The sequence below is a fragment of the Daphnia magna genome, linkage group LG8 (assembly GCF_020631705.1).
Source record: "Daphnia magna isolate NIES linkage group LG8, ASM2063170v1.1, whole genome shotgun sequence".
NCBI classification, from domain to species: domain Eukaryota; kingdom Metazoa; phylum Arthropoda; class Branchiopoda; order Diplostraca; family Daphniidae; genus Daphnia; species Daphnia magna.
In genome coordinates, this window is record NC_059189.1 from 4,767,364 (window position 1) to 4,795,178 (window position 27,815).

Here is a 27,815-nt window from a genome sequence, read left to right on the forward strand (position 1 = left end):
ACGTTAAAGAAACTTGTGGTTTAATGAAAACACACACGAGACAAACAGACGACGAAAAATGCAATTGAAAGTTTTGAAACTAGAAAAAGCTATTGCAAAACGTTTTGCAGGTGCAATAACGCTGTCAAAATGAAGTTACTTTCGATTCATACACTGTTGCCAATTTACAAACTTCAAATCTTTGAAAAAAAAGTATTTTGTATTTGTATTTGTATTTTATTCACTTTCAGCGTAAACGACCAATACAAATACAAATACTTTAAATAAGAAACAGCCCAAATACAAATACTGAATAAAATACGTATTTTAAGTATTTTATTTTAAAATAATTTTATTTTAATACCCAAATACGATACACTGCTATATACTACGTGTAATATGTATGAATAACTTAACGTTATCCGTAAAAATATAAATATGGAATAGACAAATTTTACAGAAATGGATAGCCCTCATCAAGACGTATCCATTTCTGTTAAATTGTCGCTTTAAAAGGATCTACTTGAGTAGTAAACTGATTGGCTTTTTTTTGTGTAGGTCGGTGTGGTTTGACAGGTCTCAGGGAATTTCCCCGAGAACGCGTAAAACTTTTCTTCTTACATTGACTCCGCGATAGATTCATATGAAAAGGTTATAATATTAATATTATATTGTATGCAACTGAAAGGTTTCAATAATCTGTTTGCGCAACAAGCTGCATTGAAGTCTATGAAGCCTACCAGACTTTCGCTTACTACACTGAGTCACCCAAATACTATTCGGCAACAAACTACAAATGCTTTTTGTTTGCTATGGATAATTGTTTGTATTCTGCAACGCGATTTCTAGACTGATGCGCGGGTCGTTTAGCAGGACATAGGCCATACATCGCGGTTCACAATACTGTCACCAAACCTGAGCGATCATTTTTTTTTTAAATCTTGGCTAGTGCAATTTTCTTTCTTCCATCAGATAGTCGTTGGAATTTCATTGCAAATTTATTAATTTTTGAAATAGAACTCCTGTAGATAAATAAATGTGTACAGCTTGATTTCATGATTTTATCTTTATTTGGTATACAAAACAAAAAAACAGAAGTATTCATTTGGCTATTATGTAAGTAAATGCACTATGCTGAAGCTTTTTTAATGTGTGCTTAAACATCTGTTAACTAATAAGGGAGCATACAAGGGAACATTTCTAGGATTAAGTTTCCCCAAAGTAGCTTTGATTGCATGTCTATTATTAAATGTTCAACTGATAAAATGAATTTTATTAAGCATTTGTAAATGAATGATTATTTCATCCCCCCCAAATAACATATTCTACTGCCCAAATAATGAAAATGAAATGTATGCCATGTTACTTTTCTTAGCAAGGCAATATCGATATCAACTTAGATATGCATTTCACATATTTGTTTTTTGCTTTTGTTTTCTTATTCCGTTTTATCCCTCACAAACTTGAATACAAGCCGACATTTTTTAAACTGTACCTGTTATTGCACTTTCGGTTTGAAAATCTTGTCTTCACTGGGTCTTTCACTTCTGCTGTTTTGCTTTGGTTTGTCTTCCTTAAAACCATAATATAAATCGATGTAATTTTTTTGCCTGTATTAGATAATTTCGTTTTTACTTACTTCACTGGGATTTGTACTGCGGTGTGTTCTTGCACTTTCAGTTCTGCGCTTGTCTCCTCACTGGCACATCTTCCTCTTCATTCACTTCAAGAATCTGATTTCTTCTGTGTTGCTGTCACAAAAATAGAACAAAAAAGAAAACAGTTATCTATGCTGGTCTTAATAATGTTGGCCGTCACTTACATAGAAATGCGCAATACATATTGGATGAAATCAAATATAGTTCTACTTACTTCGTTTTCTTGAATCGCGGGTTTGTAGTCGCCAGGGCGAGCCAGCGTTAAGCCAGGACGGATGGACTCTTGCCGTCCGTCAAAATGAACAATTTCCGCTGTGGGAGGTTTTCCCCCTTCAGGATTATTGACGCGATGAATAGGTGTATCCTGGTACTGCGGCTTCTCTTTATATGCCACTTCATTGTGTGTCTTGGAATCGGCCTTGTTCACGAAGAATACACTGCTGTGAGATACGACATCATCGTTTACGGACATACGCCAGGAAAACCGGAGATTTAACGGACTCTTAAGGTTACCGTTCGTAATCCCCTCATTCAGTGAGATATCTACGTCAACTCTTGCGTTCTCATTTTCCTCCAAGAATTTTGCCAACTCCATTTCTAATTTTTTGTACGCGCCTTGATTGAGCGAACTGTTCATGTTAACCACATTGTGCATTTTTTTACCACCTCCACCGCCGAGAAAAAACGCTATCAAATGGCCACATTGGTCATCTTCCTCTCTTTCCTCATCGCTTTTTAGTTCTTTTCTCGCAGCGTCAGTAACTTCACTGCCGCCTTTCAGATTTTTCTTTGTTATACTAGTTAAAACATGACGAGCGTTCCCATTTTCGTCTACAAGGAGGAACAGATCAGCACGTTCACCTTCGCATTTCCGACCAACTCGCATGTGCGGTAAGGCCTCGTTTACTTTCTGATCGTACAGGTATTGCGACATTTTATCGTTGAGTGCATTCTCCTTCACCTGCGATAGGAGATCGTCCACATTCTTACCCAGAGCACCAGCGACAGCCTCGTAAAGACAACGGTTCGGGGGACTGGCGTCCCGTTCGCATTCATCATAGAAGGCGGAAGTTGCATTTCTTTACCATCGGGACCAATGAGAGAAACATGCTTCGTGCCATCTTCGTTCTTCGTGTATACGAGTTGAATGGTTTTCTCAGATTTTCCATCCGGAGTTATGCTGAATTGGCCGTCGTCGCTTTTGAAATCCTTCTCTTCCGTTTTGTCAATTATTACGAGCGTGCAATTAGTTGCATTCGCTACCATCTGCATCTGCAGAAGACCAGCGGCTTGGCCTTGACCCATACTGGTGACAACATCTTTGTATTCCTTTGGTTGAACGACAGTGTTTCCATTTTCATCCGTCTCTTTCTGGCTGTTTCCTTCCCCGAGCGAGTCTTCAAGTTCCTTCTTGGCAGCGGCGGCTTTCTTTTCACTTTCAGCTTTTTTCGCCTCTTCGTCGTTCAATGCCTCGTTTTCTTCGGCTTGATTGTCGGCCATTTTCGAATCACCTTGCGATCCCTTCCACATACTGCCAATGCGCTCCAACACATTCTGACCTGCGGATACGATGAGGCCCTCGATTTTGCTCTGCAGCCAGGGTTGCACCCATGTCTTGGTCACACTATCCACCATGTAGGTGACAACGTCGCCTTCTATTCTTTCTTTCACCTTCTGTTTGTATTCGTTGAACACTTTCGTCTCGGATTCGGCTGTGGTTGTCGACGCTACACTGTACGTCGCATGAGTCGTTTCGGCCGATTCATCGGCATTTAGCTGGTCTTCTTCTTTCTCTTCTTCGTTGATCGACTCTTGGTTTTGGTGAGCTTGTTGCGTCGCTTCCTTCTCCTGTTCTTCAGCTTCTAGTTTTCTCGCTTCCTCAGACAGGGAGCTCTCCACGTTCTTGACGTATTCTGGTGCGAACGTGATGAGACCCAAGATCTCCGTGCCGTTCTTGATCCAATTGACAATCTTTATCGCCTTTTCGGTGTAGCCCACAAATTTAAATGATTTTTTTAAGACGTCAAGTCCCTCGGCTTTCTCCCCTTCAAATAGTTCAATCTTGCCTTCCGCTTTCAAGACGTCTTGCGACTCGGAGAAACAACGTCCTATGGCGCCTCCGACCGAAGTCGCCTGCCCAGCCATGCGACGTCCCCATAGCGTGTAAAGATCTGACGATTTCGCTTTGTCCAAGTAGCCGTCGATCACTTGTTTCACATCATCCACGCTTCGTCCCATCTTTTGCAGCAGCGCCCAGATCCGATCGAGGGCATTGCTTAGGGAGTTGAAAATAAACCACAGAGCCTTGCTGATGAGGAATTTCACGTGCGTCAAAACGTTTTCGATGACGAATTTTTTTAGCCAAGACAACAGCCTCTCGACGCCCATGCTAGTCATCGTAGACAGCACAGCTTGACCACACTTGGCCAGCGCTCTCTTGGTTGCTGCCCAGCAGAGGGCCAAACCCACTTTGCCCTGGAATCCCATTGCAGCCAGACGGCCAGCTGCCGCTCCTTTTGTCAAATACGCACCCAGCCCGGCTGTGGCGACAGACATGGCCAGGCTCCATTTTTTGTGTGACAAGTAACCTCCCCAGGAGAAAGTACCCGTCAGCCCAGCCTGGATTGCGTAGCCAATGTCACTCACTCCTTCAGCGATGAGAGTTTTACTGACAACTGCGAGTAGTCCGCCCGACATTGTGGCTAAGGCCACCCCTAACGCGATTTGGGCGACGCCTGCCATGGCTACGTAGAAAGCTCGCCTGTCCCAGTAGTCCCACCAAGTTTTGTGCGCCTCTAACTTGATGACTCCTGTAAAGGATTTGCCGGCTAAACTTTGCATTTCCTCCGCTGGATACGTCCTCGACGTGTCCGACACGAAATAGTCGGAAAGCGGCTTGAGCGTAGTGTTCACCATCGGAATGGTCTTTAACTGGCCTATGCTGCTGAACAAAGCCGAAACGACGTCCCTCTTGTAGGCTTCCAGGTGTTGTTTGTTTTGTTTCTCGGTTAGCCATTCGTCAACATTGGTAGCCTGGCTCGCATCGTCCGATTTCTTGCCACCGAAGGGATTGACGTAGTTGAACGCATTTCCAACGGTATTCCACGCGCTGTCCGCCCAATAACTTGGGACATCGTAGTAAACGGAATGCTCGGTCACCGGTTTCGGTGGCGGTCGGTGCTTCCAGCAAATTTCTTTAACGCCGGCCAATGATTCAACCACTTTCGTGATTTCTTTCCTCCGGATTTCGATGTCCTCCTTGTTGGCGTTCAGTCCCGGCTTAAAGGCAACTTTAGGTTCTTTGATGACTCCTTCGCTCAACAGATATTTCCAGATTTTCTCGGCCCCTTCTTCCGAGTCTTTCGGGCACGGCAACTCTTCACGAGATACTGTCTCGCCTACCTTCTTAAATGCACTTTCTCCAAGTTCTTCCGATGAACTTTGTAGTATCCACATCGCTATTAAATGGTCGAATTTCGTCAACTGTTCCGACAGGCCTACAACGGGCGAGCTCGTTCGGTTCGGATCGAACGATATCTCTTTGGAGAGCACGCCCTGCCTATGATTGATGTGAATCACGATTTGGCTCTCCTTCAGGAAGCTCTCGAGTGACTTCAAAGTGACGTTGTCGAGCTTCAACGGAGTGACGGCTTCGTCGAAGGGTTCTTCGTCGTGACGCTTGAGCCAATCCACAAGAACAGTTTTCAAACAGTCCAATTCTGTTGGCAGTCGTTCGAGGAAATCCTTGACGGCAGAATCACCCTCAATTTGCGATTGCGCCCAACGGATAACGTCCTGGTCGATGATCTTTTCCTGAACTACGTACCCTTCTTTGACCAACTCTTCCCACACCTGGTTCTGGGTGACCACCACGTCCGTCAACGTGCACTTGGTGAACGATTGCCGCAGAGCGTCTCTTCTTTCGTCAATGCGCTGAACGACGGCGCGTTCGTACTGGGCCATCTCCGTTGGCCAATGGATCCGTCTCTGTTGTGACGTTGTACCGTAGTCCATCCAGAGAACAGTTTGGTGATCGTCACTCATGTCTTTGCCAACACCGATCGACCTCACCGACACGCTTTTGGACAAGCGATAAGGCTTACAATGCCCTTTGTGTTTCAGCTCGTCTGTTATTAGCGCTAAGATGTGTTGCATTTCTTCTTCCTTCGGAAAATGCATGGCCAGGGCGCCAACAACCGACCGCCCCAAGATGTCATCTATGGCAGTCAAATGCACCTGTAAAAGACTTATCAAATTGGTTGTCTGTTCCTCGAATCGATTCTCATTGATCATGACGCTGCCGGACTTTTCGTGCGTCTTCAACGTCTTCTTAACCAAATCGTTACAAATGGAAAGCTGGCCGATTTTGTTTTCAATCAAAGTTCTCGCCCTGATCAGCAGTGGCTTCGCTTTTCTCTTCTCGACGCTGCCCGCTTCGCGCAAAATCAGCTTCGCTTGACGGATGAGCGCACCTGGGCAATCGTCCGGCTCTTTCTTGACAACCTGTATGTAGCAATGATTCGCTTTATGTTCAGTTTCTTTCGTCTTTTCAAAAAAATCGCCAAGAATCATCAGCTCAGATGGCGTCGATGCGAACCGCGCAAAACTACCGGCTGACTCACCGGCCGACGCGAGGCATTTCGTTTGAAATGACTTGAAATTCGCGTAGACGGTGTCCGATTTGCGTACGTGAATGTTGTCGATGTGATCGGCGTTATCATCCAACCAGAGCGCCCAGTTGTTGGTCAAAAATTTCAACTGCAATTCGCCGTCCGGTGAGGTATTTTGACGCAACATCTTCCTCGCCACGTTGTAGATCTCCTCGTGAAATTTCTTGAACAGTTCTTCTTCCAGGAAGATCTTCTGCAGACCGCGAGTGCGAATTTGTTCCAGCCGACGGCATTCTCGGTCGTCGCGCCTCACTTTCAAGCCGCAAAGCTCCGAGGCGACGTCCGACTTGGACACACTGACGGTCGGGTCCCACACGACAAACTGGAAACTTCCAGGCTGACCAGCTCTAGCCACTCGTCCCTCGATTTGCGCCTCGATACGAGCGTTGGCCGGCATGTATCCTATGATGACGTGCAACCCGCCATTCTTGGCGAGTTGCTCGTTGATCTTGAAATCGGTTCCTCTGCCGGCCAGATTGGTGGCCACGATGATGTCGCCGGGAGCCAGAGAGGAGTCGTGTTGTTTCTTTTGGAATCCTTTGTCGAACGAACTGACGTATTTGCTGATATTAACGCCAATTGTGGCCTCCATCCCTTTCTTACTTTGATCCTCTTGTTTATACGCAAACAAAAGCTTATTGTAGGCGGCTTCTGCCGAGGCAATATTCTCGCATACAACCAGCACGGCTCGTTTCGCATCCACCTGGGCTTTGGTTGCGCCTACTAAATTGTCCAACCACTGGCTCCTCGTGGGAGATAAGAGGTGATCCTCTTCTAGGCAAAAGCGACGCCGGAAACGAGGCATCTTGAAGAAATCGACGCGGAACACGTCGCCCAACAGTTTGCACTCGGCGGTGGAGCCAAGTGTGCCCGTCATTCCGTACAGGGCGGCGTTTTTGCGCTGCTCGAAGAAGCCCACGTTGGACATGAAAACGGCCTTCAGCGAAATGGGGCTCAATTTCAGAGCGTGCTTCAACTGAAGAAACTGATGAAGTCCGTGCGACCATTGCATTTGCACTTGTTCCACACCCGTCTCCTTGTCCATGATGACGATCTGCTGTCCACGGCCGTCGCCGACGTCGTCCACTTTGTACGAATCTTTGGTGGTCACCTTCTTGGCTCGGAACGCGTTGCGCGTCCACACCAGCAGGTAGCGCAGGACGAAGGATTCGAGGCACTTGGGAACGCGGATGTCGCCGTTCTCAACGCGTTCCTTTACGCTCTCGTACACAGTGGCTTGTGCTCTCTCGTCTCCAGCAGCGACCGACGGATCGTGGACGGTATGCCATATCTCGACGAACACCTGAACGAGGTCGTCCATTTCGGGTATCTTGTGCGACAAGTACAAGATGTTTTCACCTTTATCCAAAAGCATGCTGTCTACCTCGTCGACGACGACGGCTCCAGCTTCCCGGTTGCAGGTGATGTCGCGATCGGAGAAGAATCGACTCAAGAGGATGTCGCGCTGGAAGCTGGACAGGTCACCGTACACGACGTCCGTGTTGTAGCGCTTCCTGCGCAACTCCTCGTCATCGGAGCAGGTTGCGTCGCAGTTGTTCTGCACGCCGACGCCGAAAACTTCGTAGAACCTCTTCATCTCGATGACGTTGTCCACGGCTAGAACCGGTGAACTGGTGATGACGTCGACGAGGCGTCTCCCGTTCGACCAGTTGGAAAGCACGTGATAGATGACCAGCAAGGTGGTAATCAGCGTTTTGCCCTCGCCCGTGGAGATTTGCGCCATTCGGCGTTGCAGTCTTTGTTTCTCGCTCGGCGTCACGAACATTAAAATGGCAAGCATCTGCGAGTCGCGCAATTGGCAATTCATTTGCAACTGCACCGCCCGGAAGGCCACCGAAAGGAAATCGACAAGATCTACCTCTGCTCTGCATTCTTTAATATTAGTCACCCAGTTATCGATGTCCTTCTGGCTCCATTGGCTTCTTGGCTCGCTCGTAGCCCGCAGCTTAATATCATCGATTGTTTGCACGAAGCTATTCTGTTTTGTCATTTGTCCTATGACGGCCTCGTTTTCGGGATCGTTTCTCATCGATCTCAACAGTTCGGCCACGCTTAGATTGGATTGCGAGGCTTTGGATCTTTCTTGTTCGATGAATTCTCTACTTTGGATGTGTTGCCAGTGGTAATCTTCATCTTTGCTGTTGGCGACATCTGGCGACCGCACCAAAGCGAAAAACGAATCCACGATCCATGGGTATTTCGACAAGTTTTTGACTATGCCTTCCAACTGGATGATGAGTTGGCTATTGCACAGTTGGCTAGCCGGCCAATCATTTTTCTCTGGGTGTAGCGATTCATTTTGAACATGGCCATATTTTGTTTTGAAACGCTGGAGGAAGCAGTCCGCCTTGTCTTGGCCCAAGCGATGATCCAGTATCGTTACAAGCTGATTGGCCAGACCAGACGGCCAGATTTCCGTTAGCTTGCAGTGACGTATCAGCCTAGGCCAGTGCTTGAGGGAAGTACCCTGAAACCTGCCGACATCGTCGATTTTGGTGAGAGTCTTGAGGCCACTCACCAGTTGGGCAGCGTAAGAAAAATTGACAGACTCCATGGCTGCCACTAGGCGGGTCTCTTGTTCCAATTTGCGGCGGAAGACTTCCAGAACGATTCGGCCTTGCAGCTGCGGTGATCTCAGACACTCGTGTAGATCCGACGTCAGATGGCCACGTTGCGTCTTCCGTTCGGCTTGATTGCCAGTTTTTGCAGGATCGAGTTTATCGACGGCTTTCAAGATGGAGTTCGCCAGCAGATTATCCAGCCACTGATAGGGTCGAGCGGTTAAGGTCGATTGAAAAAGCTCATCGAGTTTGAATTCGGCAGAGGCAGAAATGAGTTGCGTTACATTGGCGAGCGTCAGCAAATCGCGACGCATTGATTGCAATGACTTGAGAACCGTCTCTTGCAACCACGCAAGCCATTCAAATTCAATGCCGTCTCGTTTCACGAAGAAGTACGCCCTACCGAAGGATTTCTGGAATTGGCTAACTATCAGAAATTTGCAATCAGATGGGCTGTTTTCTTGTTGTTCTGCCGTTTCCTCTCCATCGCCCGCCTTCTTCGCCGGTTTGTACGACTTCAGCAGATCGGTCAGGTCGCCGTCTTCTTCTCCGTAAAAATGGAGAATGAGTCTCCGATAGATTTGGTTAGTTGCACGTTCCTTCAAGCAGTCCAAGTAAGCTGTCGGTGGTAGATTTTTTAGCACTGTCTCCACGACCTCATCGTTGGCCAAAAGGGTGAGGTACTTTCGTTCTTCCTGGGTCAAAAGACTTTGAAAGTCAATGGCTTCAATCAACCTGTTGGTAACGCTTGAAGATATGTTGCCTTCTTTTCCTTTTCTTGTGGCCCCGATTTTGTCAAACAAGCGCATGATCATATTATTGTCTTTGCAACAAGACTCTGTTTGAATGAAACGCTCCAAGTAGCTCTTTTCGGTGAAGGTAAATCCCTCAGAAGAAAAATACACTACATCGAGGATCGTTTTCATTTTCACATTATTCTTCTTGACATTTGGGTCGCGGAATAGCTGTTCGATAATTTCAATGATGCAATCCGACGCGATTAGTCGTTGGCTAGTTGTGGCACATTTGCTAAGAATGTTGACGAAATGGCAAAGACTTGTGACGAGTAGACAGTTGGATTCAGTTTTGGATTTACCCAGCACTTGAGCCAGTACGGTTAGCTGCTCTGTCACTATTTTACTGTTAATTTTGGCATGCAGCTTATTGGTCTCTGCGAAAAGGCTTAGATTTCTTGTCTGGAACACGTGAAAATGAGCGATCAAGGAAGCTTGAAGTTCGATCACACGATTGGCCATTTCTTCGTCCGAATCCATATTAGTGCCGAATGTTACCACAAAGTTGTTGATACGTTTGGTCCATCGCTCCAGTACGTCGACGTTCTCAGGAGTGTCAATATGATGAACGAGGAGTTCGCTGGCCAAGGAGGCTCGCGCTTTCAGCAGCTTCTCAGACGTGGAAGATAGCAAAGCATCTAGAAAAGCTAGAGCATCTTTTCCGTTTGAACGAAACTCGGCCGGAGCACATTCGTTCCAAATGTCCACTTGCTTTTGTATCAACAGTGGTAAGTTGTGATTCTTGTGACAGCAAAGGCTGGACGGATTTAAATCTTCACCTTCTCCCAAGCAACCGACAGATGCCTTGACGACGCTCAAGACGTCATCCATCAACCGTTCTCGTGTCAAAAATTCGATAAAGGTTTTTTGACGTTGTAGGGCATTTGTCATGTTTTCGCGATTTTGCTTAGTGCGGCGGTTGAGCGTTTCAAGTAGACGGTCGTCGCTGGTGGTCGACCAGTTGGCTATGTCCAAAACATTGGCCACTCCTCGTCGGACGTCAGCCGATAGTTTCAATAAGTTTCCAGTTTCTTCCATGGTCGCCAAAGACGTCCTCCATTTTTCTAGGTATGGCGTTATACGCTCGGCGTTCGTGTCGTCGAATTCGACGAGGTACTCGAACAGAAGCTCGACATCCGAAAGAATCGTAGAAATCGTGGAGCTGAGCTCTTTTTTAACAAGAAGGCAATTCGATGACGTGAGCAGGGTGTCAACAATGGATAAGCATCGCTTGGTTTCAGTGCACAGCGTTTCACCTAGACAATAGACAATGACGAAAGCAAGAAGAAACTTATTATTAATAGGATAAATTATTATGAAAATGTCTTGGTTTGTGCAACATGGCATTTCGAAACACTATCTTTATCACGAAACGGCCGTAACAGTGTTTGAAAATACAGCAAATATAAAAATCATGAATAAGTTTGCAATTGAAAATTCCAAAACCAAATATCTCTTTGACGTAATAGATGTAATATCAAATTATAAAGAAAATGCCACCTTAACTGTGAAAAGAAAACCGCTTCAACATTTCATAAGGAAACGCCAAAGGCTATTCGATTCAGGAAGGAACCGTTCCGTTAAGTAATGTCATTGTTCACACAATTCTTGATTGAGAATACACTTACCTCCTCCATCTTCAGGAATACCGTCTGACTGAACATTATCTCCTTCCTTGATTTGATTGAGGGCCGCCTCGACGTCACCAATCATTTGCTGGATGCAATTTCCAAAAGTATTGGATACTCTTGTTCTAAGCTGTTGATCTAACTCGTCCACTTTCATTTCTCGCATCAAAGAACGCCATGCTTCGTGGCATTTTTGCGGCGACAAGAAGAACGTCGTGAGTGCGGCGTAGCGGTTCAACAAGATGTTCTTCCGACGTGCCACTTTGGCTTGTTGGGACGCCTTATCGGAATCTGTGGAACAACTCTCCCACTGTCTGCTGATTTCTGCTTGAATTAGCGCAATTTCCTCGTAACTGTCTATCCATCTGAGAAAATGGTGATCTGCATAGCGTCCAACGTACTCGTTTTTCAACTTGGCTTGGTCACGAAGGATCGTTTCATCCTTGAAAATGCCTTCCCTTGTTTTGCTGAACACCTCATGGAACAGTTTCATTTCGGAAACAGTGAAAGGAACCCGTTTGTTGTGGTCAAGATAATGCAAAGCCTTTCGAAATTGTGGAACCATCGATTCCTTGTCCGATTTACTCGGTTGGCGAATTGTCTGTAAACGGAAGACGAATGACATAAAATCTTTGCTATTAGTCTCTGGCAAATCCTTGTGCGAGTCTTCAAAAATTCCGACAATGTTCCTCTCCTGCTCACGAGCCCAATTTATGCACTTTACCAAGGGCGTTTCCTTCTCGTCGGAAGATCGCTTCAATGTTGTCCAAAAAGCTGCGCTTATTTTTTCCTTCCATCCGGATGTGTCGAGCTTTTTCTTGAGCTTAGTGCACACCTCCATCATATCTTTGTAAGATTTACCACTGTGAGTCCACATTAGGGCCGCCTTCAATCGTTCGACCACTTTCTGAAGCTCGTTCAACTGGCCGTGTAGTTCCTCCTTGTCCAGCATTTCAGACGGGCTTTCATCTGGACGATTTTGGTTCTCTTTGATTTCCTTCAAGAAATCGTAATAACTTTCCCATTCGCGAGTCCAGTAAAAATTGACAAACGCTTGTTCGGCGAGCGAGTAGATGGTTTTGTACGGTTCTTTGTGGACGGTTTGCCTTTTTCCACAGCTAAACGGATAGCGTCCAGGTCATCGACATCGACTTTCATGTGACTCAAAAGGAAGCAAAGCTTTTCCAAGCGCTGTTCATCATCCACATTGAGAGCCATTTGATTGGCGGGTGAAGCTGAGGACGTGGTGTTTGAAATCGGCATCAAATCGCGTACTTTCTTGATTCCAATTTGACGGCAGGCAAAGTCCGTCAGGGCGACGTTGACGTCATCGCCGGTTTTTCCTTCTTTGCCAGAGATATTTTTCAGTTTTTCCATCAGCTTATCGAAAAACGTTGCCACCGGCACACCGTCAGGGGTTGTGAGGTGAAGAGAGCAGCATTGCAACAAACCGTTAAGCGTTAGCACTTGTGATTGGATCATCGTTTCATCAGGATACTCTTTATTCCCATCTCTGACCGATGTCGCTGTCGTCATCACTTCGGCAACGGAATAGATCAATTTGTCGCGCACAAAATGGATCAGTTTGCTCTTGGCTGGGTCAGGGGCCGATGATCCTTTGTTGCTCTTTCCCATCAAAGATCCAAAGCCTTTTCTCATCTCGTTATCTTCCAGCGGCCCAAGTAATTTTTGGAGCTCTTCGTAGCTCCAGCTTAGCTGCCGAAAAGCGTACAATACGCCTAAAACGTCGAGTGCATTCTCAGCGGTCGTTACGATGTCCCGGGCCATGTCGTTTGTCTTTTTCAGGATGACGTCGCTCATTGGTTTGAGGAGAATGCCTCCTTTAGCCGATATAAGCTCTTGGATCAGATCAATGTCCTGGCTAATACATCGAAGCGATTGAATCAAATGGTCCGGGTGACCATCTATGCGTCGCGTTATTTTCGCAATCGAGGACCAAACGAGTCCGCGGTCCGCTGGCTCTGGCAAGTAGATTTGCAGGACTATAGATTGCGTCAGTATGGACAAGGTTCTCGACGATTCATTCGAGATCTTTGAATACTTGGCGACGAGAGCGTCGAGGACATCCACACCATTCATGGCGGCCCACTCAGACTGGGTCGCTGGTTGTGTTTTGGCTAGGACGTGGGCCGTGTTAGGAATGAACTCGTCATTTTCTTTAAGGCTGATTGAACTTTCGCCTGCACCAGCTGCCTGGTGTGTGGCGATTGTGTGGGTCCTCTGCGTAGTGCGCATCAGCTGGGACGTGGATTGCGTCTTGGCCAGTTGGAATGCCTTGCGCATCCGCTGTTCACCTTCTTTCATTTGTTTCAGTTTCTTCTCGTTGGCCTCTTGTTGTTTGGCGGCGGCTCTGGCGCGCCTTGCCGCTTCGCTGGAGTTGGTAATGGCGGCGCCAAGTTTCTGGATGGCCGCCTCTTTCTGCTGGAGTCGCGAGGATGCTAAAGCGGTGGCAGCAGCGTCGCTTCTCCAGGATGCCCCCGCTTCTACCATAGCCCTTTTGGGTGTTGATTTTTTCTGGTGGCTCTGATCCGCGTCTTGGCCGTCTTCACCTCGCTCTCCGTCGGTCGCTCTTCCGCTGTCTTGAGCGACAACGATGATCCTCGAACCAATTTGTTCACTTTGATTACTTTTGCGCATTATGCGTTCAATTTTCAATTTGCCTTTGTCCTTACGCCATTCGCCAGCCACCCAGAACCAGGGGTCTAGCGAATCCGAATTTGTTTCAAAAACACGTGCCGAGTCATCGCCGTTGCGTCCCCCTCTCCCCCTTTGGCGCTTGTTCCAGGTTTGCCATCCGTGCCATCTTTGCCGTTTTCATTTTGCGCTATGTCGATTAGATTACCACCCGTGCCACATTCCACCTCAACTTTGCCAGCAAATCCTCCCTGTCCTCCGCACCCGCCGCTTCCAGCGCTCCCGCCGGACTTGCCTGGTGTTCCGGGCTCTCCTAGAACCAAGTGACAAGTGTCGTATATTTTACCAGAACAATATTGATAGACACTTTTCGGAAAGTTCCAGTAATATCTCAACGGTATAAAATCGAAATCTTGATTCACTTTCTCTTTCGGTTGTAGCTCTCCGTTTCTTCCATTTTGACCATTGATTCCGGGTTTTCCGTTGCCGCCGTTCTGTCCATTGGAACCATTACCGCCTCTGGCATGGATGACGAGCGGCATGCCGAGGTAAGTGTCACAGTTAATAGACAAATGACCGGCACTCTGACCGGCCGCTCCGTGCTCTCCGTCGTCGCCACTCAATCCAGCATCGCGTCCATCGTTGGCTTTTTTCGGGAATTGTCCGTTTGGCGTCTTCACCCGATAAGTCAATCACGCGACGTATGCCCGTTCCAACGGCTTCGATTCGAGGCGACGACAGAGCCAAACTCAATCCCGGCGTCATCCAATCCACGTCGATATAGATAACACGGGAAGCTTCAATTGTGATCTCTTCACAGCGATGTTCGGACGATGACGAATTCTTTGTCATCCATTGGTTGTAAATGTGACTCAAGAGGAGTGCGCAACCGCTGAATCTCCACGTTTGATTTGACATGCTGTTGATGGGCTCCGTCACCATCTTGTCGAGGATGCGTCGAATTTCGGCCAAAACCTTGGACGAGTTCTGTCGTGCGTACGACATCAACAGCGGAAGATTTCCTCCCTGCTTCAGAAACAATTCCAAAAGCTTCAACTCCTCAAGGACGTCAGTGAGCAGGGCGTCGGCTGTGGCATCGGTATCGATGGCGAATAGTTTGTGATTGCGACCGTGTTTGGCGATCTCCAACGGAGGAGGCAGTCCGTGCAGCAGCAAACGGAAGCGATCCCATTCTAGTTGTTCGGTCTTGCTCTTTAGTAGCTCACGCTTTTGCATGATGAGTACCTGGACGGCACCGATGAATCTCAGTGGCTTCTTTCGGTTGCTCGTCTCCAGCACTTTGTACCTGGCTGTCTGCCACAGGTCGCGGTAACGTGCCTTCTTCATCTGCTCCGTCCGATCTCCGAACTGCTGTTGAGCCGATCGTTCGTCCACTTCAATTTCCTGTTCGAGTCGTTGGATTTCAGCAGTAGCGGTTTCAATTTCCAACTTGAACTGCCGTTCCTTGCGTTCATCCTCTTCCCTATTCTGAATGGCTTGAAGTCGAGCCTTCTCATAGGCCTCTTGTCGAAGAATCTGCACCTCACCGTAAGCTTTTTCTAAGCTCTCGATGAATTCTTGTCTCAGTTCCAAGTTGATTTCGAATCTGTGCTCGTCGAAACTCGGATCGAGAAGTTCGTGTAGTAGGATCTTAAGCTTGCTGCTCTCCTCGCTGGCCTCATCCCATCGATCTACCATCGCTAAGTGATCCTCGATGTTACGGTCCAGCTGTTGGTTCAGCTCTTTCAGATAGGCCATGGATCGCGTTTCCAGTTCATCATCACCTGGATTGCCTTTTTTCAGCAAACAGCAACAAAAGTCTTTGAGATTTTGAGCCACTTGACAAGACAGAGCGACACGGTACGCCTGTCGATCTTGAAATGTGTCCATCCATTTGGCGATACCGTGAAAAGTTTGTGAATCGCTATCGTACCATACGTACTGATGCCTGCAAATAGACTCGGCTGATTCGTAGATTTTCGGTCTTATATCAATTACATAGTCTTCTCCGACAATGCAACCGACCCGGAACGAACTTGACGTGTTTAACAATCCCAACCATTGGAATTGGTCGAGGGTATCAACTACCCCTTTTATGATTCGCTGTAAATTAACAGTTGATGATCGAGGTGTTACTTCTTCTGAAGCTTTCTTAGTTATTTGTTCATTCTTCAGCTCAAGTTCAGCTTCCTGGTTTTTTTATCCAAATGTTGGCAGAATCGGATCCAATCACCTTCGTCGCAGTTGATCCCACAAGATTTTGTGCTACGCCATGCCTCGCCCAGCCTACGCAAGTCGCTGTAACGGTTCAGCCCGTGTTGAAGCAAACAGACAGCCAATGAATGAGTCGGCGTGACATTTTGTCCGGCATCAGCGTCGACTTTCGTCAATGTCAAGGCGCTTTTAAGCAATTGGTCTTGCAGTTTCGGACGGCTCCAATTCAGCTGGATCACCATACGCCGTCCTTCAATCTCAATCTCCATGGCTTCTAATGCCACCTACTTGTAACAAAGACAAACATTATGGATCCATAACCAATAACCAAAATATTTTGCACGCAATAGCCTAATACGTCTTGGTTAGAAAAAAGTATTCGAAAATTTTAATTAAATATCCACGCTTTATCGTAAAGCAAAAAACAACCAAACACAAACAAACAAAAACAATGCTAAACCACTGAGAACTGAAAATTTATGACCATTTGAACAGCCTACCAATAAAGGTTGCCATAGGCAACAAGCACAAACGAGTATCCTGGTAAATATCAATCCAACTTAATATCAGCCAACGCGTCATAATGGTAGAACGAATGTCACTTCGTCGTACCGTTATGTCACGTCTTTCAATGTGCTTCTCTCAGCGGCACAATTTTAATGCTTTTGCAAAGCTAAGAGCAGACGCTGTTGTCAATAACCGTAAATGGTAATTAAGGGATAATTTTGGTAGCTAAATAGCCATTAAATACATGTGGAATTAGGGGATATTGAAATGCCGACAGCAGCACAACTTACATGCACTAGATAATAATTAATGTTATATAGGAAAACAATATTATATAAATATATATATCGTTCATGGTTAAATTATATTTAAACGATTGATTTTAAAATAGGCCAAATGAGAAAATTAACTCGTAAAATAAATATGCTTACACTTACTTGTTATTTACACCAAAAATTAAGCATAAAATTATGATTGGTGAACATTTTAATTAAAAATGTTTTTCCAAAATTCTTGATGTGTCTACATATTAATTAGTAAACATTAAAACGATTTAAGAAAGTGTATATACCAAGTACGTAATACAACAAAAGTTCACATACTTCAACGAAAAAAAATGTATGATGAAATTGTAGATAAATGAGTGCAGAATCATTTATTACCATAGTGTTTTCTTTATTCTAAATTTTTGGCTTTTTGTGTTTTTTTATAACAATCATGGGTTAGGGGTTGCCCTTTCATTTCTTCGGAATAGCTTAGGTGTTATGATATAAATTTACCCGAAAGTCGCCTTACTAGCGGAAGATATGATGTTATAAATGACACACAAATGTTTTTTCATTCGCACTCTTTGTTAATTCTTACAGCTGTAGAGTGAGTATATACCTTTTGTAGTAATTGGGTTTCGCACGTGTGTGTTTTCTTCTTTTCATTGCATTCCACCTACGGATTGTTTCGTTTAGTTTGACCGTTTGTGTAAATGTGCTGCGCATTATCTGTCGATTATCACAGCCGTGTTAGTTACAATGATTTTCATCAGCCTTGAACATACTAGTTTCTTGTGGTTTCTTTTTCACAAGTATTATACTTAAATTTAATATTTTCTCTGGTAACTAAATTCCATATTGAAAATCAGAAATGGAAATATCAACTTTATGGGCTTCAGAATTCTAAAGCATACATAACAAAAAACGAATATATTTTTGTTTGCCTCAAAGTGAACTATATCCAGTATGAAATACTGCATATATGGTAAAGTACAATAAAAAACTAAATCGGATAAGGAATTTTAACCAGCAAGCTCTTTAATTACCCCGGCGGTCTTTTACGATCACCAATCTATACAGAATTACACATCCTGAGCTGTTTTCCTAGTTACCCTAACGCCCACGGCATAGCGTCGCCATACAGGCGCAGTTTCGGACTGCATCGTAAATCGGTTTTTACGACTTGGACTGAAGCTTTTTACTTTAAAAGCGTTCTTATCACGAAAAGTTCCAAAGAACAAATTCTAACTCTTCCTGTCAAAGTCAAACTCGGACCCCAGAGTTTACTTTGTCCTTTAGCACAAGCTGTTTTGCTTGTTTAGAGTTTCTAAAGCTCCTTGGAGCCTTGGAAGTTAAAAAAAAAAAACTTGGCCTCCAAAGACATTCCAAATACATGTTGAATGTGGCTTCGTAAGCCTCGGGGCACTAGTCCTAGCTGATTGGGTTAGACCGTCAACTACGTGACGAATAACCTTCCTCGTTTTCGTTTTTAAGCCATCTTGCTTTTAGCTAAATCGGTGCTGGCACGACTATAAAGGTAGTACCATCCGTTTACCCACATATTGAAAATAAACATTATTCTTGAATTCGAAACTTTCGAAATTTTACTGCTGGTGTTCACTTGGAATTACTCTTGCTCAATATGTATAATTCTAATCAGTTTAATTATTTTTGTCACACTTTTTAGGGAAGACTTTGAGTATAGATACTGTCTTAAACATAAAAACGTATAATTATTAATTTAATGATGATAATATCGTCCTAACTCAAGTATTACAAACTTCCAATTAAAATTCTAGAAATCATTTCCCAACCAACATGCATGCTGTTTCGTCATTCGTCCACGTCTTTTTGGAACTTTTTCACTGAAGTTTGACATTACTTATCTAGATCTATAAATCTAGAGATCCAAATAAAATAAATATAGAGATTGAAAGCTCTTTGGTTATTGTTTTTTTTTTTTTTTTTTTTTTTATCTAGTATAGCAGACAAAACACGAAAGTGCATTTGACTAACTTTGAAAAGTCGACTTACTTATCAAGAAAATTCCAATTCAGAATTCTATCTTTGGTTTAATTCAACACAAAAAAATGTTCATGATAAGCAAAGTCAGAAATTTTGTTGCTTAACACACGTCAAAGTCTTAAAGGGAAGGCCTAAGTCGGATTTTTTTTTAGAGTCGTTTTACACCAACTACCTCGAAACTCGTCCTTGTAACGTTGTGTAGGCCTGTAGGCCTATACATAAAATTTGTTTATTCAAACAAATCAAACGAAGTTGATATTTAATGCAGGATGAAGACAATCTTTAGAGGAAGTTTAAGTACACACAGATAAGAACTAGCCTACATTACGCAGCATAAACGGGTCACATGGAGAAATTACATGGGTCCGTGATATCATTTCTACAGACTGGCTAAATCCGCACAGAATACGACAGAATCGTGTAGGCCTATGTAGGATTTAAAGTTACGCTGTTCTCTTTTCTACAATGTAATAGATGATAAAAACAATATTTAGAGGATGTGTTTGATTTTGACCTATGCCTTAAATTTAATCATTATCAAAATCGGTGAACTTCCTGAGCTATTTCGAATAAGTTTTTCCATTTGGTCATGTTTGTGGTTTCATTTCTTGTTTTCGCATATTAAGCATCGAGAAATCGAGTAGGCGATGTATCCGAAATATCTATTATATTATAATCATTTGTTTAGTGGTGAAGAGTATTATAAGCTAAATAAAAGGAAGCGTTAGTAGAAGTCAATGGATGGTGATGGTGTGATGAGAGATCCGGTGATTATTAACCTTATCCCCTATATTGAACATTTTCACGCCATTTGCATTATCGGTAGGCTATACTCAGCTTACTGATACCTTCACAACGGCTGATTTGTACATGGAAAAGTCACCATTCGATTGAATACTGACCAAATATCCTCTTAAGATACAGACATTTGCGCAGTTTTCAGGCTGGTATATAGTTCATACACAAAAAAAGAATGTGGGTTGTTTTCTCTTGTATATTCTTGGAGATTACATGCTGTTCAAAGCGCCTATCCTAAGATAACTAAATAACATTTCATCCTCAGTTCCCATCCTGGTCCTGCCTTTTATCTGTCTTCGTCTGGGAAAAAAGCAGCGCATGGTAACGAAAAAAGCAGTATTTTTAGCAACAGGGTGTGGCTCATTTCCAACATAAAATAAACAAATTCCCGCTCGGCGATCGGTTTCTACTCTGAACTTGGGTATATTTTGTAGTTTTCTACATCAGAAAGTAATAATGATCTCTAAGTATCCCATGTGAAATTCAACGTGAAAACTAGAAAAACACCTAACGACTTGACGCAATATGGTTTTACTGCCATGGTTTTTTTAGCTTAAAATTTTTTTCTTTAATTTTAACTTTAATTATTGTTACCGTTATGCATCGAACAAAGGTTCATGATAATTATGTCTTTTTTAGAAAAAGGATTTGTTTGAACTTTTTGAAACTCGAAACGATACCAAACTCTGCAGAGTTCTAAAGCATGCAATAGAATTAAAATAATAAAAAGTCATACCTCGAGAAGTGTAGTAGAATGTATACCATAGAATTTTTACACGAAAATGAGTTCTTTTGCTGTCACAGAAGTGACTATAATTTGCAATAAACTGCGGAAACAGTAGCTTTTTAGCAGAATATTTTACCATAAAGCTCTTTGTCAATGAAGTCTTATTATTGAAATCTCGCCATGTGTCATCTTCATTAGACCCATGGACTACTCTGACAAGTCACAATCTCCGTTGCCCAAGAAAACCAAAAAATCCTAGACTTAGCCACGCCTAAACTACATTGTCAGAAGGTCGTTTTACAACTTGGAATCAGCCAACGCATTTGACTGTTCAACAGTGATGTCATTCGAATAGGGATATAGGAGATCGTTTCCACTCTCTATGTGAAATTTGCCGTAGGGGACGTTCACATACTACGTAGTAGGAAGGGGGGAGATGAGGCAAATACTTTCAACACACTACGGGGGGAGGGAGTCACGCGGTTTGATAGGGGAGGGTGGAGTTAGTCGGGATGGTAATAATTTTTTCAACATACCCGTCACATTTGAAGATAGAATATAACACTATTTGGTATCAATACTAGTATGGTTCTTACCCAGCTCCCACAATTCTTTTGGATTTTACGCGTCATTACTAGTGCCGCTATGAATTTTTAAAAATAATCTCAAATTTATGGGCAGGGCCACAACAAAGAGGTTGAGATACCTTATTTGTACAGTTTTTTTTTCCCCTACCCTTCAACCCATATTTACTTAACTTTTCTTCTTAACATCAATTACTATTTTATCGCGATGTGGCATACGGTTGACAAACTTATTATTCTTAACGTTTTAACAATAAACGCTCAGTATTAAGCAACTTTCTGACTTGTTTGGACATGGAAATTAAAATTCATCATTTCCCTTGTAAATATGGGCGGAGGGGTAAGGTGTAAGAAACAGAATAAATTGATCAAACAAGGTGTCTAAACCTCTGCCATTGGCACATACTATCCGCCAATACACAGTAAAAAGACTGGTTTTTAGCTACGTTATGAAACTTTCAGCCGCCACTGTATAAACGGTTGCTATAAACAACACAAATTAAATTGAGATTTTTCAAATGTTTTTTAGTATTTTTAATCCCTCCATCCCAGTCAACTCGCCTTTCCGCTCACCCCACCCTCCCCTACGCAGTAAACCAACAACACTCCGATCTCAAACAGTCAAACGATCGGAACGCCTAGCGGGGAAGTTCGGATCTGTGTCCGATCTAGACATTAACTGCCATTCAACGTGCGCTTCAAAGGTCATCTAGTGAGACAATCGACAACTTGTCTTTTAATATAGTCGACTTCTCTATAGAGGTTTTTCCATTTGGTTCGTGTACGTAGAGGGAAAAGTCGTGCGGCTAGTCGACTAGTGCGCACCATGGCGGGGGATAGCCGAAACTTGCTGCAGACTTTGCTTGATCCAACCAATAGACACCGATTCTTAGTAGGAACCCAGTCTATGTCTTCAGTTTTATACACATATGCAGGTTTCCCTAAAAAAACATAACTGTTATTCTACGTAAACGATTACAAATGTAATATGAAATAAACCTGAAACAAAATGATCAGAGCAAACAAATAGTTGGGATATATTATAATTCCTTTTTGACAACTTCAACCACTCGGCTCTTCTTCTTTCAATGAGTTCTTTCTCAATTGAATTACTGTTAATGTTGCATTCTGGCACTTTGAAAAAACTTCGGCGATCTCTTTTTTTCGATAAGTTGAACATATCAAACAAAAAGCTTTTGTCATTTTAAACACTTAAGAAATCAAACAGGTTTCACTTTTGCTGCTGACAGCCTGACAGGTTACAGCACATGGCCTTACGGTGTCTATTGGTTGGATCAAGCAAAGTCTGCAGCAAGTTTCGGCTATCCCCCGCCATGGTGCGCACTAGTCGACTAGCCGCACGACTTTTCCCTCTACTTACACGAACCAAATGGAAAAACCTCTATAGTCGATTGTCTCATGCACGCAAACCGAAAACCCGTTCAGGAACCCTTCAGGGTAACTCAATTCGCGTAGAGTATGAAAAATCACTGCTAAATGTAAAAATTTAATTTATCCCGTCAAGAAGAAACGGTATCAAGATTCGAAGAAGCCGTTGGCCATTCGAAAGTAAAAACGTTACAGACAGACCACAGTGGCCACCCCTTTTTCAATAGAAGACAATCGCTCTTCGAGCAACAACTTGTTTTTATCCTGTTCGTGCAACATTTTGAATTATGCAGTGATGTCACATCTTTGGGGCTGAGCCCAATGATTGGATCTTTACTGGCCGGATTACTCGCCGTTTATTATTAGATCTGGCGTCAATCGCGTTTTTGTTCGACTTATCAACGCCATTCCCGGACCAGATGGTATTCCGTTTCTCGGCAATGTTCTTGATTTAAATGTTCCAAACGATGGTGAGTGCTACACGCTTTGACTTAAATTTGCAATATGTTCCATTAAACTTTCGGGTTCCAGAGGTGTTGAATATTGTCAATGGCGACTGGGTGAGGAAGTATGGAAGTATTTACCGCATTTGGTTCATCATTCGTCCAGTTATCCTCATTACATCACCAGAATTGCTAGATGTAAAATCATTTCTTTGAACAGCGATCGGAGATTGTTATGCACCTGCATTTTGTTTTCTGTCCATTTAGCCAATTATGGGAAACTATAAATTCATTGAGAAACCGGGCGAGTACGACATCTTTACTCCGTTTATCGGCAAAGGAATTCCTGTGGCAACAGGTGAATTTCAAGTTACGCTACGTCTCGTTGGGCTTTCTTATCATTCTATGTTTGTTTTCACAGATGAGCGATGGAAGAAAAATCGTCGTCTACTTAACCCAGCTTTTCATTTTCAGATCCTCAACCCTTTTGTGGACGCCATCAATAACAAGGGCATAAACTGTATAGAGAAATTTGAAGAAGCTTTAGAAAATCACAAAGGTGGTGAAATGGACGTCTTCCCCATTATTATATCACGCAGCACTTTAGATATTATTTGCGGTAACTATTTAAGTTCTGTGTAGTATTTTTACAAAGCCACTAAAACTTATCAAATTTAGATACTTTTATGGGACGAAAGGCACAAAAAATGAAGAAAAGGCGCTCTTTCTTAACAACCTTGAGGGGCAAGTGACTGAATTTTTAGACATTGTTTGATGTTTACCTAAGAAGAAGAGAATGGAAAAATTATGTAATTTGAATGTAATTAAAGAATGTAATGTAATTTGACTTATGTAGTTTCAAAAGGATTTTCCAACAACGCATTGTCAAACCGTGGCTTAGGATCAATTGGTTTTTAAACTAACAGCTCCATGATGGAGCTGTTAGTTGCAGCTGTTCCTGCAGGACGCGAAAATGCCCGGTGCGTTAAAGGCCTCCATCAGTTTTGCGATATGGAAACTCGTAAAATAAAAGCAAAAGAAGCGTTTATGATGCACCACGTTTTATTTGGTGACAAACTCCTTTTATTGAAAGATAATAAAAGAACGCCGAGAAGCATTGGAGCGAGAAGCGACCCAAATAGAACGCAATTCAGCAACAAAATCTTGTCAAATGACCCTAACAAAGGAGATTGCTTCTGAGAGCGATGCTGAAACAACCGATATTGGCAAGCCAAGTAAAGAGTTTGTTTTCCCAAAGGTTTTTTTAAGCACACAATTTTACAGCACTGGAATATCTTGAAGGGAAAAAATTGCTCTTTCTCGACCTGGTCTTGACGGAATTGGGAAAGGAACACTTTAATGAAACCGATATCGGATATGAAGTCAATGCATTTTTAGGCACTGTAAAATTTTTTTCAATTTTGCCTAGAACGATTGCTGAATTTCCCTTTTTTTGTTCTGTGCAAACAAAGAGTCAAACGACGGCTTTGGCTTTTACATAGTTCCTTTACTTGATCGCGAAGAATTGAAAATTACCTGAGGGATCGCTCAGCGATCCCCAACGGTAATTAGGATTATATATTGAAATAACGGATGAGACCTTAAGCACCTACGGATGATTCCTTTACAACAACACAATTTATGAAAGACTGGATTGAATATGAACAACTAAGGCAAAATGCAATTCATTATAAATAGAATTCGTCAATATTTATTAAATATATCCATTTTTAACAAAGGTGTAAAGTTGCTGCACTAGAGAGAATAGCGCTCGGCCCCGCGCTAATCGGGGAGCTTTTAGTCGATCCGGTGCGGGGATAATCTTAATCGGGGAAGAGATTTCGGTGCTCGGTGCGGTGATATCGGTGATCGGTGCCTTCCCCGATTATCAATGAATAGTGATCTAAATTGGCAGTTGCCCTACGGCCAACAAGAAAAAATGTGACCCAAGTCACGTGATTCTCGTTGGCCTATCAGAACTCAAGGTCACTGGTAAGACTAACCCCCTATGGCTGTAGCGGTGCTATCGGTGAAGCACCGATTATAGCACCGTTCCGCACCGAAAAAAGAAATCCCCGCACCGAACTTCCTGATTCATTTTAATCAGGAAGCTTAGCGTGTCCCCGATTAGAATGTGATCGGGGCCGAGCCCTAAGAGAGAAGACAAACGTGTTTAATATAATGAAATAGGCAATGTTGCGAAAGGCGCAAATTTCAAAAAATTGTGAATTTCAATCACAAATTTAACATATAAATAATGGCTAATCTAGATGAATTAGGTATTTAAGGATAGGGAATTAAATTAAGCTTAAATGAAATCAATTTCTGGACACATTGATTGGTAATTTTATAGATAACGAACGAAAAACCCCAATTTTTACTATACTCTCGGGGGAGAGTCGAGGGGTCTTCTATACTAGCGAACCTGGCGGGAATCTTGGGACCCTTTACTGAACACCCCCGTTTATTCCAAGAGACTGTGATAGCGCGAGTGTACCTTTCCTATTACCGTGGTGCAACGTAGGATGTTTTACTGCTCTATAAGCGATACTTTGCTATATTCATGTCACAAACACAAACAAAATATTACAAACAAGTTTACTTCACATCCATAGTTACAGATGACAAAACAGCCCTTCGGGAACCTCTCAAGGAGCCGCGGCGCATTAGTAGCAGTAGAGGAGAGTGGAGTTAATTGAGACACAGGGCAATTGAAACAAAAATTGTTTCTCTCGCCGTATACGAGGGATTTTCATGAAAAATAAATTAGGGTTAATAGAATAGAGTGGGTTTACAAGATTAGAAAAATTTACGAGTTTTTTTATTCAAAACTTTTTAAGATATCTCGAAAAAACTGTTTTTGTTTCGTCTGTTAAGGTCCCAAGATTCCCGCCAGGTTCGCTAGTATAGGAGGCCCCTCGACTCTCGGGGGTATAGTAAAAATTGGGGTTTTCGTTCGTCGAAATTGAACACTGATTTCAATTTAGTCATTGGTTTTCTCTTTAGACTAGCCGTTTAAAATTAACGAAAACAGTTCTGTTAGCGGCCTTTATGGTTTTTAACATGTAAATGAAAAACTATAACACCAATAGAAAAATAAACCTGATTTCCGTGATTTTCATTCAATTCTGAATCTAAATCATGTATTTTAAGTCAAATTTGAAATTTGACCGAAAATGAAAAGTGGGAAGGGTATAGCCTTTCCACTTTTGTCAAAATCGGCAAAAATGACATCTCTTGAAATTCTCAAAAAATCAGACGACATAATCGAAATTGAACGCTGATTTCAATTTAGTCATTGGTTTTTTCTCTTTAGAGCTAGCCGTTTAAAAAATTAACGAAAACAGTTCTGTTAGCGCACCAACTTCATTTATGGTTTTTAAATGTAAATGAAAAACTATAAGACCAATAGAAAAATAAACCTGATTTCCGTGATTTTCATTCAATTCTGAATCTAAATCATGTATTTTCAATAAATTTGAAATTTGGCCAAAAATGAAAAAAGTGGGAAGGGTATAGCCTTTCCACTTTTGTCAAAATCGGCCAAAAAATGACATCTCTTGAAATTCTCCAAAAATCAGACGGTATAATCGACATTGAACGCCGATTTCGATTTAGTCATTGGTTTTCTCTTTAGACTAGCCGTTTAAAAATTAACGAAAACAGTTCTGTTAGCGCAACTTCATTTATGGTTTTTAACCAGATCAGCGCACGCCTCATGGGACATGTATACGGAGTCTGTTTTGCCTTTTTATGAAACGGTTTCGAGATATTATGGCGAATTGGCGACCATGCCGTACCCTATCGGAAACTTCCTGAACGGAGTAGGGGCCTAGTAAAAAAGTGGATCAAACGGCGTTCCGTAGTTGCCCCTTTTATGTAGACGACCATGATCGAAACAATGGAGCTCACACGGCCTGTGAAATAACCTGTCCGTTGCCGGGCGACGCACAAAGCCCTCGCCTTGAAAATAACTTCACGGCCTGATTTTTCCCTATCCCTCATGACCGACGCGCCATCTCTCTGAAAAAAATCTCCAGAAATGTCGAGTCGCTCTTGATTGCTCCGCATTCCTTTATTGTTGAGCCGATAATTGACAGGACCCCTTCGTTAATCTCCGCGTTATCTCCTCTACAACATGACGTCAAGTTTTGCGACGCAGCATCTAAAATAAGAAAACGTATAAAGGATACATGCAGGGCCCTGAAATCGACTCAGAGTTGGCTGACTAAACTGCTCCACACTCCTTCGTCGTTCAGCCGATAAAAACGGGGACTCAACCGGGAGCTGCTGAGTTATTTCCTCTACAAATGGGAGACCAATCTCCAGCGGCAGAGCATCAAAAAAAAAAAAACGAACGAAAGATTAGTGCGGACACCCCTGAAATCGCCGCGCCATCAGCGCCATCTCTGGGTAAAGTCTCAGAAAAAGTGTCGGTCGATCCACCGGTCGTTGTAGAAAGGTAGGGGTGCCTGTATCAGGGGTTGGGAAATGCGAGTTTTGATACAGAATCCCTATGGGGAAATTGCCTATTGTTATATTAAACACGTTTGTCTTCTCTTTAGTGCAGAATTCATTATAAATAGAATTCGTCAATATTTATTAAATATATCATTTTTTAACAAAGGTGTAAAAGTTGCTGCACAAGAGAGAAGACAAACGTGTTTAATATAACGAAATAGGCAATGTTGCGAAAGGCACAAATTTCAAAAATTGTGAATTTCAATCACAAATTTAACATATAAATAATTGCCTAATCTAGATGAATTAGGTTTTTAAGGATAGGGAATTAAATTAAGCTTAAATGAAATCAATTTCTGGACATTGATTGGTAATTTTATAGATAACGAACGAAAAACCCCAATTTTACTATACCCGAGTGGGCAATACGTCTTT

At 43.0% G+C, this 27,815-nt stretch overlaps 2 protein-coding genes and 2 long non-coding RNA genes across 7 annotated transcripts; 2 read left to right on the forward strand and 2 right to left on the reverse strand.

Annotated features, from left to right (window-relative positions):
- Positions 1-1,030: 1,030 nt before the first annotated feature.
- LOC116933380 lies at positions 1,031-20,832 on the reverse strand. 4 transcript variants are annotated; one of them, XM_045178373.1, is made up of 6 exons: positions 20,513-20,832; positions 17,573-17,682; positions 11,312-16,464; positions 1,852-10,939; positions 1,619-1,730; positions 1,031-1,552 (listed from the first exon to the last, which is right to left on the reverse strand). In XM_045178373.1, the coding sequence occupies exons 3-4, from the start codon at positions 12,261-12,263 to the stop codon at positions 2,595-2,597; spliced, it is 9,297 nt and encodes a 3,098-aa protein (XP_045034308.1). In that variant the 5' UTR covers positions 12,264-16,464; positions 17,573-17,682; positions 20,513-20,832; the 3' UTR covers positions 1,031-1,552; positions 1,619-1,730; positions 1,852-2,594. The 4 variants fall into 4 exon arrangements, with proteins under 4 accessions (XP_045034308.1, XP_045034309.1, XP_045034306.1 ...); XM_045178374.1 differs by having other exon boundaries at positions 11,312-16,467; XM_045178371.1 differs by lacking the exon at positions 17,573-17,682.
- A 390-nt stretch (positions 20,833-21,222) lies between these two features.
- On the reverse strand, positions 21,223-22,485 carry LOC123475546. Its single transcript, XR_006650797.1, has 2 exons — positions 22,087-22,485; positions 21,223-22,028 (listed from the first exon to the last, which is right to left on the reverse strand). It is a non-coding gene; the product is annotated as an uncharacterized LOC123475546 (long non-coding RNA).
- Positions 22,486-22,763: 278 nt separating this feature from the next.
- LOC123475337 (cytochrome P450 4c3-like) lies at positions 22,764-23,711 on the forward strand. The gene is made up of 6 exons (XM_045177932.1): positions 22,764-22,768; positions 22,843-22,946; positions 23,008-23,117; positions 23,187-23,277; positions 23,341-23,538; positions 23,598-23,711. The coding sequence occupies exons 1-6, from the start codon at positions 22,764-22,766 to the stop codon at positions 23,669-23,671; spliced, it is 582 nt and encodes a 193-aa protein (XP_045033867.1). The 3' UTR covers positions 23,672-23,711.
- Positions 23,712-24,221: 510 nt separating this feature from the next.
- On the forward strand, positions 24,222-24,633 carry LOC123475547. Its single transcript, XR_006650799.1, has 2 exons — positions 24,222-24,322; positions 24,392-24,633. It is a non-coding gene; the product is annotated as an uncharacterized LOC123475547 (long non-coding RNA).
- Positions 24,634-27,815: the final 3,182 nt, after the last annotated feature.

What these genes read in the sequence shown, in the direction of transcription:
- LOC116933380 (XM_045178371.1), bottom strand. Translation starts at nt 12,263, where the DNA reads ATGCTGGACAAGGAGGAACTACACGGCCAGTTGAACGAGCTTCAGAAA. An exon ending in TATTCCTGAAGATGGAGGAG is followed by an intron (nt 10,940 to 11,311) that starts GTAAGTGTATTC and finishes TCTATTGTCTAG; the next exon opens with GTGAAACGCTGTGCACTGAA.
- LOC123475337 (XM_045177932.1), top strand. An exon ending in CATCACCAGAATTGCTAGAT is followed by an intron (nt 23,118 to 23,186) that starts GTAAAATCATTT and finishes CTGTCCATTTAG; the next exon opens with CCAATTATGGGAAACTATAA. An exon ending in AGGAATTCCTGTGGCAACAG is followed by an intron (nt 23,278 to 23,340) that starts GTGAATTTCAAG and finishes TTGTTTTCACAG; the next exon opens with ATGAGCGATGGAAGAAAAAT.